At 46.4% G+C, this 15,043-nt stretch overlaps 1 protein-coding gene across 1 annotated transcript in view; it reads right to left on the reverse strand.

Moving 5' to 3' along the window:
- Positions 1-15,043, reverse strand: part of chd7 (chromodomain helicase DNA binding protein 7) — a 71,901-nt gene that overhangs the window by 7,669 nt on the left and 49,189 nt on the right. The window contains exons 17-29 of the mRNA XM_068571663.1: positions 14,817-15,000; positions 14,505-14,721; positions 14,202-14,397; positions 13,356-13,523; positions 12,699-12,878; positions 12,493-12,603; positions 10,003-10,214; positions 7,920-8,119; positions 6,803-6,962; positions 5,056-5,145; positions 2,447-2,550; positions 590-719; positions 115-221 (exon numbers count right to left, since the gene is read on the reverse strand). Coding sequence (XP_068427764.1) covers positions 115-221; positions 590-719; positions 2,447-2,550; positions 5,056-5,145; positions 6,803-6,962; positions 7,920-8,119; positions 10,003-10,214; positions 12,493-12,603; positions 12,699-12,878; positions 13,356-13,523; positions 14,202-14,397; positions 14,505-14,721; positions 14,817-15,000 — 2,059 coding nt within the window. The remainder of the gene's footprint in view (positions 1-114; positions 222-589; positions 720-2,446; positions 2,551-5,055; positions 5,146-6,802; positions 6,963-7,919; positions 8,120-10,002; positions 10,215-12,492; positions 12,604-12,698; positions 12,879-13,355; positions 13,524-14,201; positions 14,398-14,504; positions 14,722-14,816; positions 15,001-15,043) is intronic.

Here is a 15,043-nt window from a genome sequence, read left to right on the forward strand (position 1 = left end):
GGGTTGGTTCAGGTTATAGTAAAGACACGATTTTGCACGAAAACTGTGCGCACATTGTAATGAAGTAGTAACACCCCCCCCTCCGCGTCCCTTTCCCGTCAACTCAAATTTTACCTTCCGCTTCAACTTCCACATTGTCGTCTAGTGGAGAGTTGGTGAAGTCGTCCATGTCGTCTTTAAAAGGCATCCGCAGTGGCTTGTACTCTGGATCCTCATCCTCACTGTAGAGGTGGGGGGGGTTGGAGAGGGGGTTATATTTGAGTAACTAGCAACAAGCAACACACGTGTTAAAAGAAGGTGAAAAGGCAACATTAAGACACACTAACTGAGGCTCAAGTTTAACTCAAGGGATTTGCAATCACCATGAGAGTAAAGGCAACTTCCTTTAAATTGGCAGCAGTTTAAACACAAAACATGTGGACCTACACCTGCTTCCAGCCACAACTATTGGACACGCTGGACTATGCTTTAAATCTAAATAATTCACTATTTAATACTATTTTAAGCTAATAGACGAGAGTAGAATGTGGAGAATGAAAAGGGGGGAAAAGGTTTTCGAAAGGGACGAATCACAGACTCGCTCGCTTACCCCTCGATGCCATCTGCCATCATGTCGGCGCCCCTCTGCTCAGCGGCTATGGCCTTGGCATCGGGCATGCCCACCCTCTCCAAGAAGCACAGGGCGGGGTCAGCGCGCATTGAGTTGTACTTCTCATAGCCTGAAGAGGAGGCGATAAAAAATATGTAGGCCATGAAGTCAACTTTAGTTAGTGACGAGTCCGCTTCTGACTAAACACGCACTCAGATAGGAAAACTCCTAGGCGGAGGGAGGGGGGCTTGTGCTTTTTAGCTCACTCCTAGACAGACATGATGCCCCAAACACACGCACAAACACACACGAAATTAAATGAAGGAGTAGACAAAAACAGCAGCAGAAGGGCAGACCCCAGGAGCCAGTTGCTGACAAGACAGACAGTCCGCAAGTGTGTGTGTGCAACCTTGCCGCCGTTTTGTGTGTGTGTGTGTGTGTGTGTGTGTGTGTGTGTGTGTGTGTGTGTGTGTGTGTGTGTGTGTGCGTGCGCTTATCCAAGTGAGTCTGCAGGTGCTCATTTGTGTCAGAAAGAGACAGGGAGAGAGAAAGGATGAAGAGGGAAAAGTGTGTGTGTCATGGCGTCTGTGAAAGTGAGCTAGTGGGTGTGGGAAACACGTGTGTGTGTGTGTGTGTGTGTGTGTGTGTGTGTTTGTCCGTTATGGGCATTCAAGCAGAACAGATTAGAATGTGCAGATCCCACAGAGACACACAGTGAAGGGGAGGAGGAGGAGGTTTGAAGGAATGAGGGGAAATTTCAGAGGAGCAGGTGATATGAGGGGGAAAGGAAAGAAATAGGAGGAAGTGAGAGAGGTGAGGACAGGTCGAAGGAGAGGAGGAGACACGAAACCCTTCCATTCATTCCTCCTTCCTTCATTCTCTCCATCACATTTCAATTATGGAAGATGTGGCGGATTGTTCCCTAACCGTCTGACGTATGCACGCACACACGCGCGCACACGCGTGCACACGCGCACACACACACACACACCTCTCTGCCTGCAGCCAAACGTTAATCATCGAGGCCTTACAGGCCATCACTTTCCTCTGTGTGTGTGTGTTGCATTTTTTTGTGTGTTAGGGCCCCCCACCCCACGGGCCTCTAAAGTGAAAGAGGATTATGATTAACTATGGGTGAGCCCTTTTGTATCCCTGTGTGTCCTAATTGAATCATAGAGGGTGGCAATGATGATAAAATTATGACAATTATGCCAAATTAATATGGATGAGGGTCTCCATCCACAGTTTGCAGACGCTGGGAGTCACAGTCAGTCAGCAGAGACCTACGCTACTCAACGTTAATATCAGCAAATGGAAAAAAAGGGAAATTAGTTTGGTATTATTATCATTATCATCATTACCATCATCTGTGACAAACACCTGTATCTACCTGCCAAAGCAGAAATACACACACATGTGCCCGTTCCCCCCGTACCCCCTCCCACACCCAGCGGCTCCCGGTGAAACCAGCCATCAATCACACTCCCGATAGCACACTGAGCCTGCCAGCTGCGTACCGCTATCACCATAGCAACACCAATCAACCAGTGGCAGCAGAAGTGGGTGGGATGTGTTTGCGTGTGCCCTCGCCCAGTTTGAACTTGACGTGTGTGTGTGTGTGTGTGTGTGTGCTCACGTCATGTTTGTTGGGTTGGAAACCACCGGAGCGAGTCTCGGTGAGTGAGTCTCTGTGAGGGAATCTCTGTGTGTGAGAATGAGTGTGTGTGTGCGTGTGTGTGTGTGAGAGCGATGGTGCTGACATGATGCTTGGGGGTGTGTGCGATGTTCCTTTTGCATTCGCTGTGTCTCCACGTTGTGTCGACCGTGTTGGGAGGACGGGTTCTGTGGCTTTCTTACCGTGCTTGAAGACGCCGATGAGCAGGGATTTGTCGGCCTCGCTGTCCCACCAATCGGCCGGGACCTCGGCGTGGAACGGCTGAGGGATCCAGATGTCCAGCTCACTGTGAAGATATAAACACAAAATATACTGTTTGTGTGTGTGTAATAATAATAATAATAATAATAATAATAATTGAAACAGGAAGTACTGCCTCATGCTCCCTCAAGGTTCAAATGTCTCTTGGTAGCTGCCCAAGTCCTGTGTTTTGGAATTAGGCAGCTGCCCCAAACTTTGATGCGAAAACAAACTGAGAAGAACCAGACGGTCTAAGTAACATCCAAACCTACGCATAGCTTTGTAAACACACAGGGTTAACAAGCACATTGAAGGAAATGGAATACTGTATTTTGCAGTAACTCTGCAAAGGGCAATTTGTCTGAAGTCCGAGAATTACTGAAAGCATATGAACATATTGACATGTTTTGTCCAATTCTTGGGGATGTCTGAGTTGCAGAGCATGCTCCCTGATTCAATGTATGGATACTGTTGGGGACGCCATGTATTATACACTTCATGTGGGTTTCTGACACTAATTGCGAAAAGCCCTAATATTAACCTATTCAAGCTTCATATGAGCTTAGACCAAATATTAACAGTCTCTGGTAGGGTAGCGTCATATCAGATCTCTTTATCCACGCTCATATAGAGAAGACACAAACCATCACTGAGGAAATGAACAGCCTCTAGGCCATGTGGGATTTCATTAAGTAGAATTAGGGCACTGATCTTGCTGGACAAGCACAGTTGGAGCATCTACAGATCATCATAATTAGAAACGTCCACTTTGCACCGCAGCATATCCAGTGGAGGGCTGGCTCACTTCTCTATTAATGTCGTACACACAAGCTCTAAAGGTGTGTCGTATCATCATTGGAGGTAGTTTTGGCCCCCATTGGTGTTTTAGGGACCAGTTAAGACGAAATCTTTATAAAGGAGTGTTTATTTCCAGGTGTTCAGGAGCACTGTTGCTCGTGTCAAATAGTTGCATCAAGCCTAGAGGGAGCTGCAAAGTCTGATAAACTGACCCACTAGCATCGAGCCGAGGGCCGAGAACTAGAAGTGAGAAAGACTTATCTACTCCACCGGCGGTTACAGGCTGCGTTAGCCGAACTTCTCGCTGAAGGACTCTGGTTCTGCCGCCACCGTGAGTCCACAGCACTACGTTCGTGTCGTTAAATCAGTGAGGAACTAACTCCTGTTTTCATCCCGGCCTTTAGGAACACAGAGCAACAAATGACAGAGCAGCTAAACTCAAGAATATGAGCTTATGAGCGCTCGCTTTCCCCCAAACTAGAACCAGTTATTTGATCAGAAACTCTCCATGCATTTAAATCCCAAACTGACAATAGTGATAATGAGTGTGTGTGTGTGTGTGTGTGTTTTTTAATGTTGTGGTACCAAAAAAGAAAAGAGAAAAGAAAGAAGCCTCCATTATGGAAAGAAGGTAGAAAATGGTGTTCCCAGCTAGTTCTGGAGAGAAAGGGTACAATGCACAATGGAAGCAGAGAGACAGAGGGTGACAGGAGGGAAGAAGAAACCAGGAAAATGGTCCCTTATCTCTGTAAACAGCAGCATGCCCGGCCTGGCAACACACACGCACACGTGCGCGCCAAGACTGGCATGCTAAATCCCCCTGGCATATGTTGGCACGATGGCACCCCGTATGCTCACGTCTGGCAAGCACCGACACACACACACACACACACACACACACACACACACACACACACACACACACACACACACACACACACACACACCAGTAGCCATTGAGGGGGGAGGTAGAGAGAGCAAGTGAGCTAGCGGGGAGGGGGAGAGATCAACATGAAGTGCACGTGCTCCACATTATAAATGCAGTCACATCTGGGTGAAAGGGTGATGAGAGAGGGGGGATGGGAGCTGATGAGAGACTAAAGTGGACTGCAGAGAGAAAGGAAGAGAGAGATGGACAGATGGCAAGAAAAGTGTCTCGTGACGGAGAAGACGATGAAGGAAGCGGCGACAGAGCCGTCAGAATGAGACCTCCGCCTCGGACCGCCTCAGACTGGAAGACCCCGAGCAGAGCGGCAAAAAACGCTGTCCACGCGGAGGGGAAAGGGAAAGCTTTAAATGGGTCAAAAACTGATAAAAAGCTGCTTTTCCCCAGATAAAGAAACTGTGTTGTATCTGTCAGAATAGAAAGAAACCAGCCAAAGAGGCCACTAGAACAGACAGAAATACACTCAAGTAATAATTCATCACACGTTCATATAAATATCCATCTCTCAACTCTCTTTCATGATGCATCCGATACATGAAAGGCTTTCAGTCGGCTGTAAACAGTGTTGTCTTCAAGGAAAAACTAAACAAAACTACAGGATGAATCAGGTGTTCTTTTTTTGGGTTTGGATCTAATATCAGGTTATAAAATTAGGGGTCTAGACAAAAGTATCAGAACAGTACAGTTGTTTTCCTTCTCACAATAAAACAGACCACCAACAGCGTGACATCGGCAGATTTGTTTGTTTAAAGTGAAAAGAGAAAAATGGAAAACTGACATGGCAGACAGAGAGAAGTGTTTACTGACCTGGAATCAGCTCCTTCCAGGATGCGATCGGCCTGGTCGCTGATGACTTCCTGTCGCAGGTAGTACAGCATCCTCACCCGCAGCAACACCCTGCAACACAGAGTCAATTAGTTTTGCTAGAAAACGAGAACCTCTGCGTTAGCTGATGGGATGGTTGTTGGAGTTACGGTGGAAGAATTGATCTGGGTCATTGGAATCTTTGCAGTCCCAAAACACCCTGTCAATCGTTGATCACCAGAAAATATTTCTTCAGTGGCGTGTTTAATTAACGGTCTCTGGTTCGAGCTCATAAAATTCAGCGGTTTGTTGTTTTTCTTCGTTCTGATTCACTGTCGACTTTGCATCTTTGGTCAATAAACCATTTGGCGGCGTCCCATTGAGCTTTTGAAGTTGGGTAGAGCCCATTTTTAATTGATGAATTGATTGTCATGAAACCAATCGTTAAAATTAACGCATTTTAGTTTAGTTTTAAACTATTAAGCCTTTGTTAAAGAATAAATAATGATATGAAATAAATTAACCTGAAAACTTCACAGACCACTTTGACAATCACTGATCTAATGCAAAAAAAATTAAATAATGTAGAAAAACACATTTCCCAACTTGTTATTGCTAACATTTCCTAATAACCTGTGATGTATGACATTTCATAACCACTGGCCCGGCTCGACTGGAGGACGTGCTGTACACTAGCAAAAGTTGCCGGATCTAAAGCTCTTCAGGTGGAAACGTACAGAGACGAAACACCGGCTCCAGAATCATACAATAACTAGAGTGTTCAGCGTTTCTACACCTGATGTCCAACAGCCAACTAGACGGCCTTCTTGTCACAGATGTTTCCGGTCGGAGTTATACTCTTCCAGCATCCTCCCTCCCCCGATCCCCAGGAGAATGCATCAATTCAGCCTTGGCTGAAGAAGGAGAGTCCAATCTCATCTCCTGACACTGCTAACGCTGCTAACTGGGTGAGGCGCCTTCACTGTAAACATTTGTCACCCGATTTGTCACCAAGATTTAATGCCAATAAAGAACGGAGGAGGGGCCGGGGAGTGAGTAAGAGAGAGTGTGTGTGTGTGTATGTGTGTAGGAGCAGTGAGGAAAAGAATTGAAAGGATAGAGCGCGGTGGCGCTAGAGGGGACAGAAAGTTTTGGAGAGGGAGCGAAGACGGGGGAAGGGTATAAAAGCCAGTCACTTGCGACTCACTCTGCAGTGTGTGTGTGTGCACCAATGGCATCACAACTTGCCGTGTGTGTGATTGTTGGCAGGCTGTGTGAGCTCATCCATCAATGTGCCAGGCCTGATTAGCCACACAACGCTGTGCTCCAGCCTAGCAGATGGCACCACATAATCACCCCCAAGTGTGTGTGTGTGTGTGTGTGTGTGTGTGTGTGTGTGTGTGTGTGTGTGTGTGTGTGTGTTCTTTCACCCACTTCCAACAGGTCTGCCTGCCTAGCACCTGGCCTGGCACACAGCCAGATACACACACACACTCACAAACAAACAAACTTCCCCCTCAAGAAGAAGAAGAAGAAGAAAAAATCTTGGGATTGAGGCCTATCTCCCTGACAACAGAGGAGAGAGAGCTGACCACGGGGAGTGATCCAGCGTGTGTGTGTGGGTGTGTGTTAAAGCCCCGGCTCCGTTCACATTAGCTCGGTATCCATCCACTAATAACCCTTTCATGAACTGTCACTGGGCCCCTCCGTTGGCTGTTTGGAGTGTGCGTGCCGCATGAGAAAGCCCTACTTGTTACAGTGGTGTTTCAGGTGTCTCTTGTAGCTATCCTCTTGCAGTAAGTGGTCCGGGTTGCAGCTGGCCAGCCAATCAGCTCGTGGTGTCTGCGGAGGCGGGGCTAGGGGCTTCCCCTTCTTGCCCTTCCTTCCCCGAGGGACTGGAGTGGAGAGACCTGGAGAGAAGGGGGGAGGAGAGACAAGGTGATCAGACAATGGTAGAGTACTTCTCCAAAATGACAACGCATAAATCTCATTCCTGAACAGCTGAATCCACAAAACAAGATAAAACACTGCTGTCTTCAGTGATATATAATATTATGATGATAATGGCATGTGTATAATAGTCCCTGAATATTGTTAACTGATGGTTAGCTTCTTTTGTTTGGACCAATGTGAACTTCAGTAGCATCTTACTCTTCAAATGAAAATGCATCTTAGTTTTATTTACATTCAAGTTTTGTTTTTATCATTTTAATTTTAGTTTTAGTTGACAACAACTGAAACTATTTTTTTATGTAATATAAATGTAATATGCTGCTATCACACCAAAAGAGTTGCAAATTTTTCGCACGAGTAGATCATATGCAAAGTCAATGCACAGATACAAATGTTTGTGAACAATGCAAATTTCCGCGGGGCGAATATCGCGTCGCAAAAAATTTGAATCATTCAAACGACTTAAAATGTTCCAACTCTTGCGAAAAATTTGCGTGACGCTGAGTTTCGAAAGCCAATCAGCGTTGAGATGCTCTGCGGTTCTGCCGGTGATGAATTAAACTGCTGCTGGTCCGCCTGAAGAAGCGCTGGAAGAGGCCGTCATTCAGACGCTCTTCCTGGAGCTGTGTGTGCCTACAGATAATATTATGAACCCAAACAGAAGGGCTTTTGATGTTCCAAAGTTTGTGGAATTTCCACACCAAGTATTATAAAGCAGAACTAGTGGTTATTTCAATGGTGGATGGCGGAAATAGTAACGGTTTTGAAAGAGAAAAGCCACAGAGATAATCCACGCGCCCTGTCTGCTGCGAAAAAGCGAATGAAGTGAATTACCCACATAAAGTCGAGCGAGTAAACTTAAGCGAAAAGCGATAAATGTGTCTAACTTAAGCGAAAAGCGATAAATGTGTTACCGGAGTGGTTGGTCAGCGTCTTGGTGGTCCCGTCTGCACTCGGAGTGATCAGGTCCCAGATGAAGCTCTTGATGTTCTCGTCGCCACGGTAATGTAGCAGGCAGTAGGCCAGCAGGGCCCTGCAGATCGTCTCCACGTCGGCCTCCTTCAGAGGCCGCTTGAAGCGGCCGTGAGCCAGGATGTCGCTCCACCTGCCCCACCTAAAACACAGACGGGGAGGCACACCGTCAGCCTCTAATTAAATATTGAATACACAGAAGTCACACAAAAATACAGTTTAGAAATTTTTTAAAAAAAAGCAAATTTAGAACAATTTAGATTTTGCTCTAATAGTTTGTTTATTTTTTTATCAAGAGAACTTAAATCACCAAAACAAACGTAATTGGAGCACAGGCTTTGGGACTCAATGTCAGCACTGTACCAATCAAGAGATAAGTGAGACAATAACTATATGACAATTACACTACAATGCGTGATATGATGAACACACTATACTTGTAGACAGGGTTAATGTACATCTACTATATTCAATATGTTGCCGATTGGTCTATGTGGGAAGTTGCAAATGACGAGGTAGCAAACAGTGTACAAAGTCATTGACGGCACGCAACTAGCTTTGGTGTGTTGTGTTTCTTGTTCTCTCCTCTTCCTCTCACGGACACAGACAGTAAGTAGACCAGCTCCAGAGAGCAAGCGATCTAAAGGCTGATGTGGTGGTCCTGTTTGCCACTGAAATCTTTCCACTGCCGCTTTCAAATCTCCACTGAACCGTGTGACCTGCCTCTGACTGATTTTAGAGTGATGTGAGGGGGTAGAATGATGGATGAAGGCGAGACGGATGATGGGAAAAGAGCGCAGAGGACGTGCCCCATCAGACTGTTTTTGTGTCCTACTGCCTCGGGCCACGAGACTAGACTGTAACAATAACAGCACTGACATCTCACAAGTACCACTGTTCTGTCTTAACGCTGACACACACACACACACACACACACACACACACACACACACACACACACACACACACACACACACACACACACACACACACACACACACACACACACACACACACACACACACACACACACACGAAAATGGGACGGGCTCATCCGATAATCACTGTCTGTGGAAGTGTGTCAATTTGCCTGTGTGTGCGCAGTATAACGTACACGACGGCGGCGGTTATTGTGTACTGGTAAGATGCTCTTTTGTCACTGTACAGGTTAATATACATTTTACTTACACAGTTCTCTTTACAGCTCTAACACAAATATACATGCATTGTCTACAGTTATTCCCTGAAGACACAGTCAATGCGTTTTAAATCATTTAAACCAACAACAAAAAACAGGTATAATTCTGATGGCCTTTGGTTTTAGAAAAGTCTGTGACAGGCTTAACATTAGTGTGTGTGCGCTATGCTCTCCACAGTCACAATAGAAAGCTTGGCGTAGAAGAGACTGGTTTGTTTGAAGGCCTGTCTGATTAGTGTGTTGCCGTCTACTCCTGGCTCTGTGTGCAGGTATGCATCCATTAACATGCGTGTTCTTGCACATGGCCTGCCAGCGTGACTTTGCCTCCACCGCGAGCTAACTGGGTTTTCGTCTCTATTTAGCGCGCGGGTTATAAATACAACACTATCCCAATCAGTCTGGCTCCAATCAGCGCATTAAATATCTCTTTAGCTTGACCTGCACAAAAATCTAAAATTAAGCTAAGCTGGCTGCAGTGTCATATTTATCAGAGCACTTATGAAAAAAAGAAACGTGCACTTTATTAATCCCCTTGGGGAAATTCTTCTCTGTATTTAACCCATCCTTGATTAAGAAAATGTGGGCTGCCCTGTGAGGCGCCTGGGGAGCAACCAGGAGTTAGGTGTCTTGCTCAGAGACACTTCGACGTGTGAACTATTATGAACTATTATTTTCGCTCTTCATGGCATCATCTGTGGCCCCCAATGGCCTGAATCTTAAAGAAACACTTTTCCTACAATAGATTTCATGGGTTCATTGTTCTAAATAAGCCAGTCAACATTGCTCTTATCTGGTTCTTCAGTAGGAAACATGAACATGCAACTGACCCGTAGACCAACAGGTTCTTCTCTACTCTGAAGCACTCAGACCGGGGGTACCCCTGGGTTTTGTCCTGGGCCCGCCGGGGTTTGGACGAGGGCTTGCTCGGCTCGTCCTCGTCGCTCTCCAGCTCGGAGAACTCCAGCATCTCGTCCTCTTTGGCGCTACTAAAGTGCCGCGTTTGCTTCCTCACCCTCGGCGTGTCGATCACCAACGTGTTCTGGAGACAAAAGTCAAAAGAAGAGTCAGGTCTGTATACTTTTACAGTCCCCGAGTGTTCATCCCTTCTTTTTCTATTGTATACTAAGAACCTGGTTTCATTTACAGATGGCCTGGAATCCATCCACAGCAATATGCAAAGCACCTTCTGCTGTACTCCTGTAAGGCGGCCTATTTGTACGTGTCCTGTACATTCTGACTTCTATGACTAGAGCAAACCCTGAGAGTGCACGCCGTCTTCTGTACTAAGTCACATTAATTGTATATTCGGGCCCTCGTTTCATTCCTGATGCTGAGAAAATTTCTGTCCGGCTCAAACAAACTGCCATTAATTATGTTGCCTAATGAATTACATTTTTGTTCAATTAATTAGATTCCCCCCCCTCCCGATCCCTCTACTTGCACGGTCATTAATATGCGCAAACAGGGCAGTAGTTAGCTCCGCAATTATCACAGAGTGCCGCCGTCGTTTCCATTTGAACATCACACAATGAGAAATCCCGGTGGAGGGAGTAGGCAGCCCTGTGCTCACGCTCCTGGAGCTGGATTAAGTGTTCCAGTGGAGGGCCCTCCACCAGAGACGAGACGAGCGAATCAGGAGGGTACAAATACACAAATACAAAAAGAGACAGGGAAGCAAAGCAACAATATAAAGATGGCTGTTAACAGAGCACTCAACGGGTGGGTAAGAATTTGAGCAAGCTTGTGTTCCCGTCTGCACACGCGCGCGCGTGTGTGTGTGTGTGTGTGTTGTGTGTGAGCACTAGCCTAAGTGATATCTCTGTACCCTCCAGGCATCTGCGCTCCGTTAAGTGGAGCTAAGCAGCTTACTCTCTCTCGCTCAAACACACACATGAGAGCAGGGAAACATGGGTAATTAAGGAAGAGAGGAGATTCCCAACTGTCAATATTAATATCTCTCTCTCTCTCTCTCTCCCCCCCCCCTTCTCCTCTTCCTCGCTTAAGGTGATAGCGCTGACTAATTACTACTGCTAGCCCTTTTTCCATAAGGGGACACCACCAGGAGTGTGTGTGCATGTGTGAGGACTATGAGCGCACCCAAGAATTTGGAAGCACATTGTCATAGCTCTCGAAGGCTACATCATTTGTGTGTGTGCTCGAGGGCGGGGTTTACACCGCAGTTACTTGTGATTACAGTGTGTATGCACAGCTGTGTGTTTGTGTGTGTGTGTGTGTGTCTGTGTGTGTATATACATATACATATATTAGGGCTGGGCAAAGTTGAAAAAAATTAACTTATTAATCACATGATTTTTCTGCGATTAATCGCATTTTGAATGAAGTAAAAACTAGTGTATTGCACGCTTTTATTTTAAAGGAATGTTATCAGAACAATATAACAGCACTCTGGAGCAATAGCAAGTTAACATACATACATATAGTTTATAAATATTTTTTCTTTTTTTTTCTCAACAGGTACTGTTCAGTAGTAAGGGTCCCTGTGAGGGCCAACCACTCCTTCTTTTGTCCATGTTCAGTCTGTTGCTTACCTTAAAGATGTTAAAGACCAGCAATTGATTCACTTTATACAAAAGCAACAAGTGCTTTTTATGTTTTGAGTTCAGTTTTTCTTACTCAGTGAGAAAGGTCCAGTCTGTGTTGCTTGAACAAGTGCAATGAACATCTTGTGATGTGAGGAAAGTTCTTATCTTTGAGAGTACGTGATCCAGAAGTGATACTGACTTAAAGTGCTCTGCCACTGTGGATCAAACCGCAGAGTCAGAAGTTTTGCGCATGCGCGATTACCTTTCAAATCGAGACGCGGAGGCTGCAGGTAGCCTGTGAGCATTTTTAAAAGCATTTTAGGTGAAGCGGCCCGTGGGAGCAGTGCTGTTTGTTGAGAACAGAGAGCTACAGAACAATACGTGCTTTCACGTTAGTAGGTGAGGCTATGGAAGCGCGCGTGCACCTAGATTAAAAGCCTTAAAAGTAAAAGCAGTGCTGTACTAATGCATTCATAGCGTACATCTTATCATTTTTTTTAAGGTTTGATTGACCTCACGCAGGCCGGACTGGAAGAGCTGTAAGATGCCAGGTCTGAACTACGCCGTCTGGAGAGATTTAAAGCGATAAGCCCCTCCCAATGCAAAAAAAAGAAGCAAAAAAACAACAACATGCAGTTAGCGCATGATCAAATAGTTAACGCCGTTAAAGGATTGCCAGATTAATCTTGCGTTAACGCGTTAATCTGCTCAGCCCTAATATAAGTATATATATATATATATATATATATATATATATAAAAATATATATAATACCCGTCCATGAATGGCGTCCAAGTCAAGCTCGGCCTTCTTGGCCCATTTCTGCCAGAAGTCCGGATCCTGCAGGGATATGTCGGTTCGGTTACCCGGTGCGACAAAGCTGGCCTGTAGACAGAGGAGAACTTGTTGGTCAGCGGCGCATCATCAGACAGTGTGAAGAGAATATAATTGATGTGAGTAAATGGGGGCGATCCCATTACCTTGGCGAAGGTGGAACCCTTGCCCTCAGACTCAATTGTGATGGTGTGGGTTCGTCTCTGGAGGATCTGGTCGATGTCTTCTTCACAGAATTTCGAGCCCTCGTCCTCCTCGTCCATCAAAGCCCCATATGCGCCCTTTCTCAGCAGATCCTCCACCTCCTTCTTAGACAACTGCTGGACCTTGGACCAGAGATGGGACACATGTCATGAGGAATGTTAGCGTCTCAAGTGATTGCACAGACGACATCGGAGTTCGCATCCCTGCTCTAACAAGAGGGATCAGACAAGAGCAAGAGCATTGTGGGAGTGTCAGCTGAACACTAGTCCGAATTAGCTTGGTGTTGGGGAAGTCATGTGACCATGGTGGAGATCCTTTTTAGCCTAATGTGAGATTAAAAAAAAAAAAAGGAATCTTAAAAGTAGTGTTTATTGTAAAGATAATCTTGCTGATCAAAATAGGCAAGTAATCATACATTTAAATCTTTTTTTTTTGCAATTATCCAATGGAAAAGTCCCATTGGCTTGTTGTTGAGGGAACCAGTACAATGCCAACAAAAAACACATCGTCCCCAGAACCAGCTATCTGACACATGGACCATTAAATGGATTGGCTTGGAGTACAATCTGAAGATGTGTGAGATGTGTGATGCGCCTCACCCCGTTGTTGGCGCTCTCTCGTCCGCTCATGCTCTGGAGGACGGCCTTGTCCAGCCCCAGCTTCAGACTGGCCTTGTCGAACATCTCCCTCTCGTAGCTGTTCCTGGTTATCAGACGGTAGATCTTTACCGCCTTGGACTGGCCGATGCGGTGGCACCTGGCCTGGGCCTGGAGGGGGAGGACGCAGACAGGGAGTCAGAAACGTCCTAACAAAAGGATGTCACTAAACGGCAAAATATACTCTTGCAACTACAACTGAGGCTGGCCACGCAGTTGGATCGACTGACTCATTTTGGTTTATGGTTCCCGTGCCTTTTCCATACGCCAGAACAGTAGGTGACGCAACGACCGTTTGGAGTCAACCTGCACGCCGACATTCACCGATACCTCCCTCCAGGAAATTACCGCCATCTGCGTGTCCTGAGACTCCGTCAGACGGGTTATATAAATGCTCATATATGCGGACCTCTTCAGCCAAACGTTCTTCAACAGGATCCATTGTTCGTGCTTCTGCTTTGGCTTTTAAAAACTGCGGTATTATGCTATGAAACCGGAAATGCGAGACTCAGAAAGGAAGTGGTTAGCAGACCAATCACAGCCTTGCGGGCTGCGAACGGCTGGCGTAGCTTTGTCGGATAGTCAGAAATTTTGGGTGACGCACGCAAGTGAAAAATGGCTGATGGGACTACGCAAGGGGGTCCCTTGCGTGTCTCGCATGCTTGCATCTCTGCATAAAACTTGAGTATAAATCCCCCTTTACTCTTCTGTTCTGTGCCGGCAGATACATTGCATCTAGCAGTGGGGTTCCAACGGCTCCATGCTGTAGCCAATCACAGCGGTTCATACCTGCAGGTCATTCTGAGGGTTCCAGTCAGAGTCAAAGATGATGCAGGTGTCTGCTGCCGTCAGGTTGATGCCGAGTCCTCCCGCTCTCGTACACAGCAGGAAGACAAAGCGGTCTGAGTCGGGTCTGGAGAAGCGGTCGATGGCCGCCTGCCGTAGGTTGCCGCGAACTCGGCCGTCTATCCGTTCATAGGGATATCTGAACACAGAGTGGACGTTATTATCGGTCACCTCCCAGAAAGTTCAACACTGTAATATGTCGCAAAACAAATCAGGGCGTCCCTGACATCTCGTCTCTACTCTCACCGTTTCTGGATGAGGTAGTCCTCCAGGATGTCCAGGCAGCGGACCATCTGACTGAAAACCAGGACTCGGTGTCCGCCCGCCTTCAGTTTGGGCAGCAGCTTGTCGATGAGCACTAGCTTACCGGCGGCCTGGACCATGGCTTGGAGTGCCATGTCCGGCATGTCCGCCCTGCCGCCGTGAGATTCTCTGAAATCCTCTGCAATTTTCTCTTCCGCTCCTGGATGTTGGACGACAATTAAAGTTCATCAGGACACAAAGACGTGATGAGTTTCAAACTTAGTTGTGCGCGTATGTGTGTGCGTGTTTGTATACCATTAATGAGGTAGGGGTGGTTGCAGCATTTCCTCAGCTCCATCATGGTGTTGAGGAGGTTGGGAACGTTGGGTCCTCCGCCTCCGGGTCCTCCGCCTCCTCCTGCGCCTGCTTTTGAGAGGAAGGAGAAGTTCTTCTCCAGAATGGCCCTGTAGTATTTCTTCTGGATGTTGGTCAGCTCCACCTGTCGAAAACAAGAGTTGATTTAATTTATTTGTTCTTCTCCG

Source organism: Clinocottus analis, unplaced genomic scaffold (genome assembly GCF_023055335.1).
Source record: "Clinocottus analis isolate CAN_PGR_092001 unplaced genomic scaffold, fCliAna1.0.p SCAF_11, whole genome shotgun sequence".
NCBI classification, from domain to species: Eukaryota; Metazoa; Chordata; class Actinopteri; order Perciformes; family Cottidae; genus Clinocottus; species Clinocottus analis.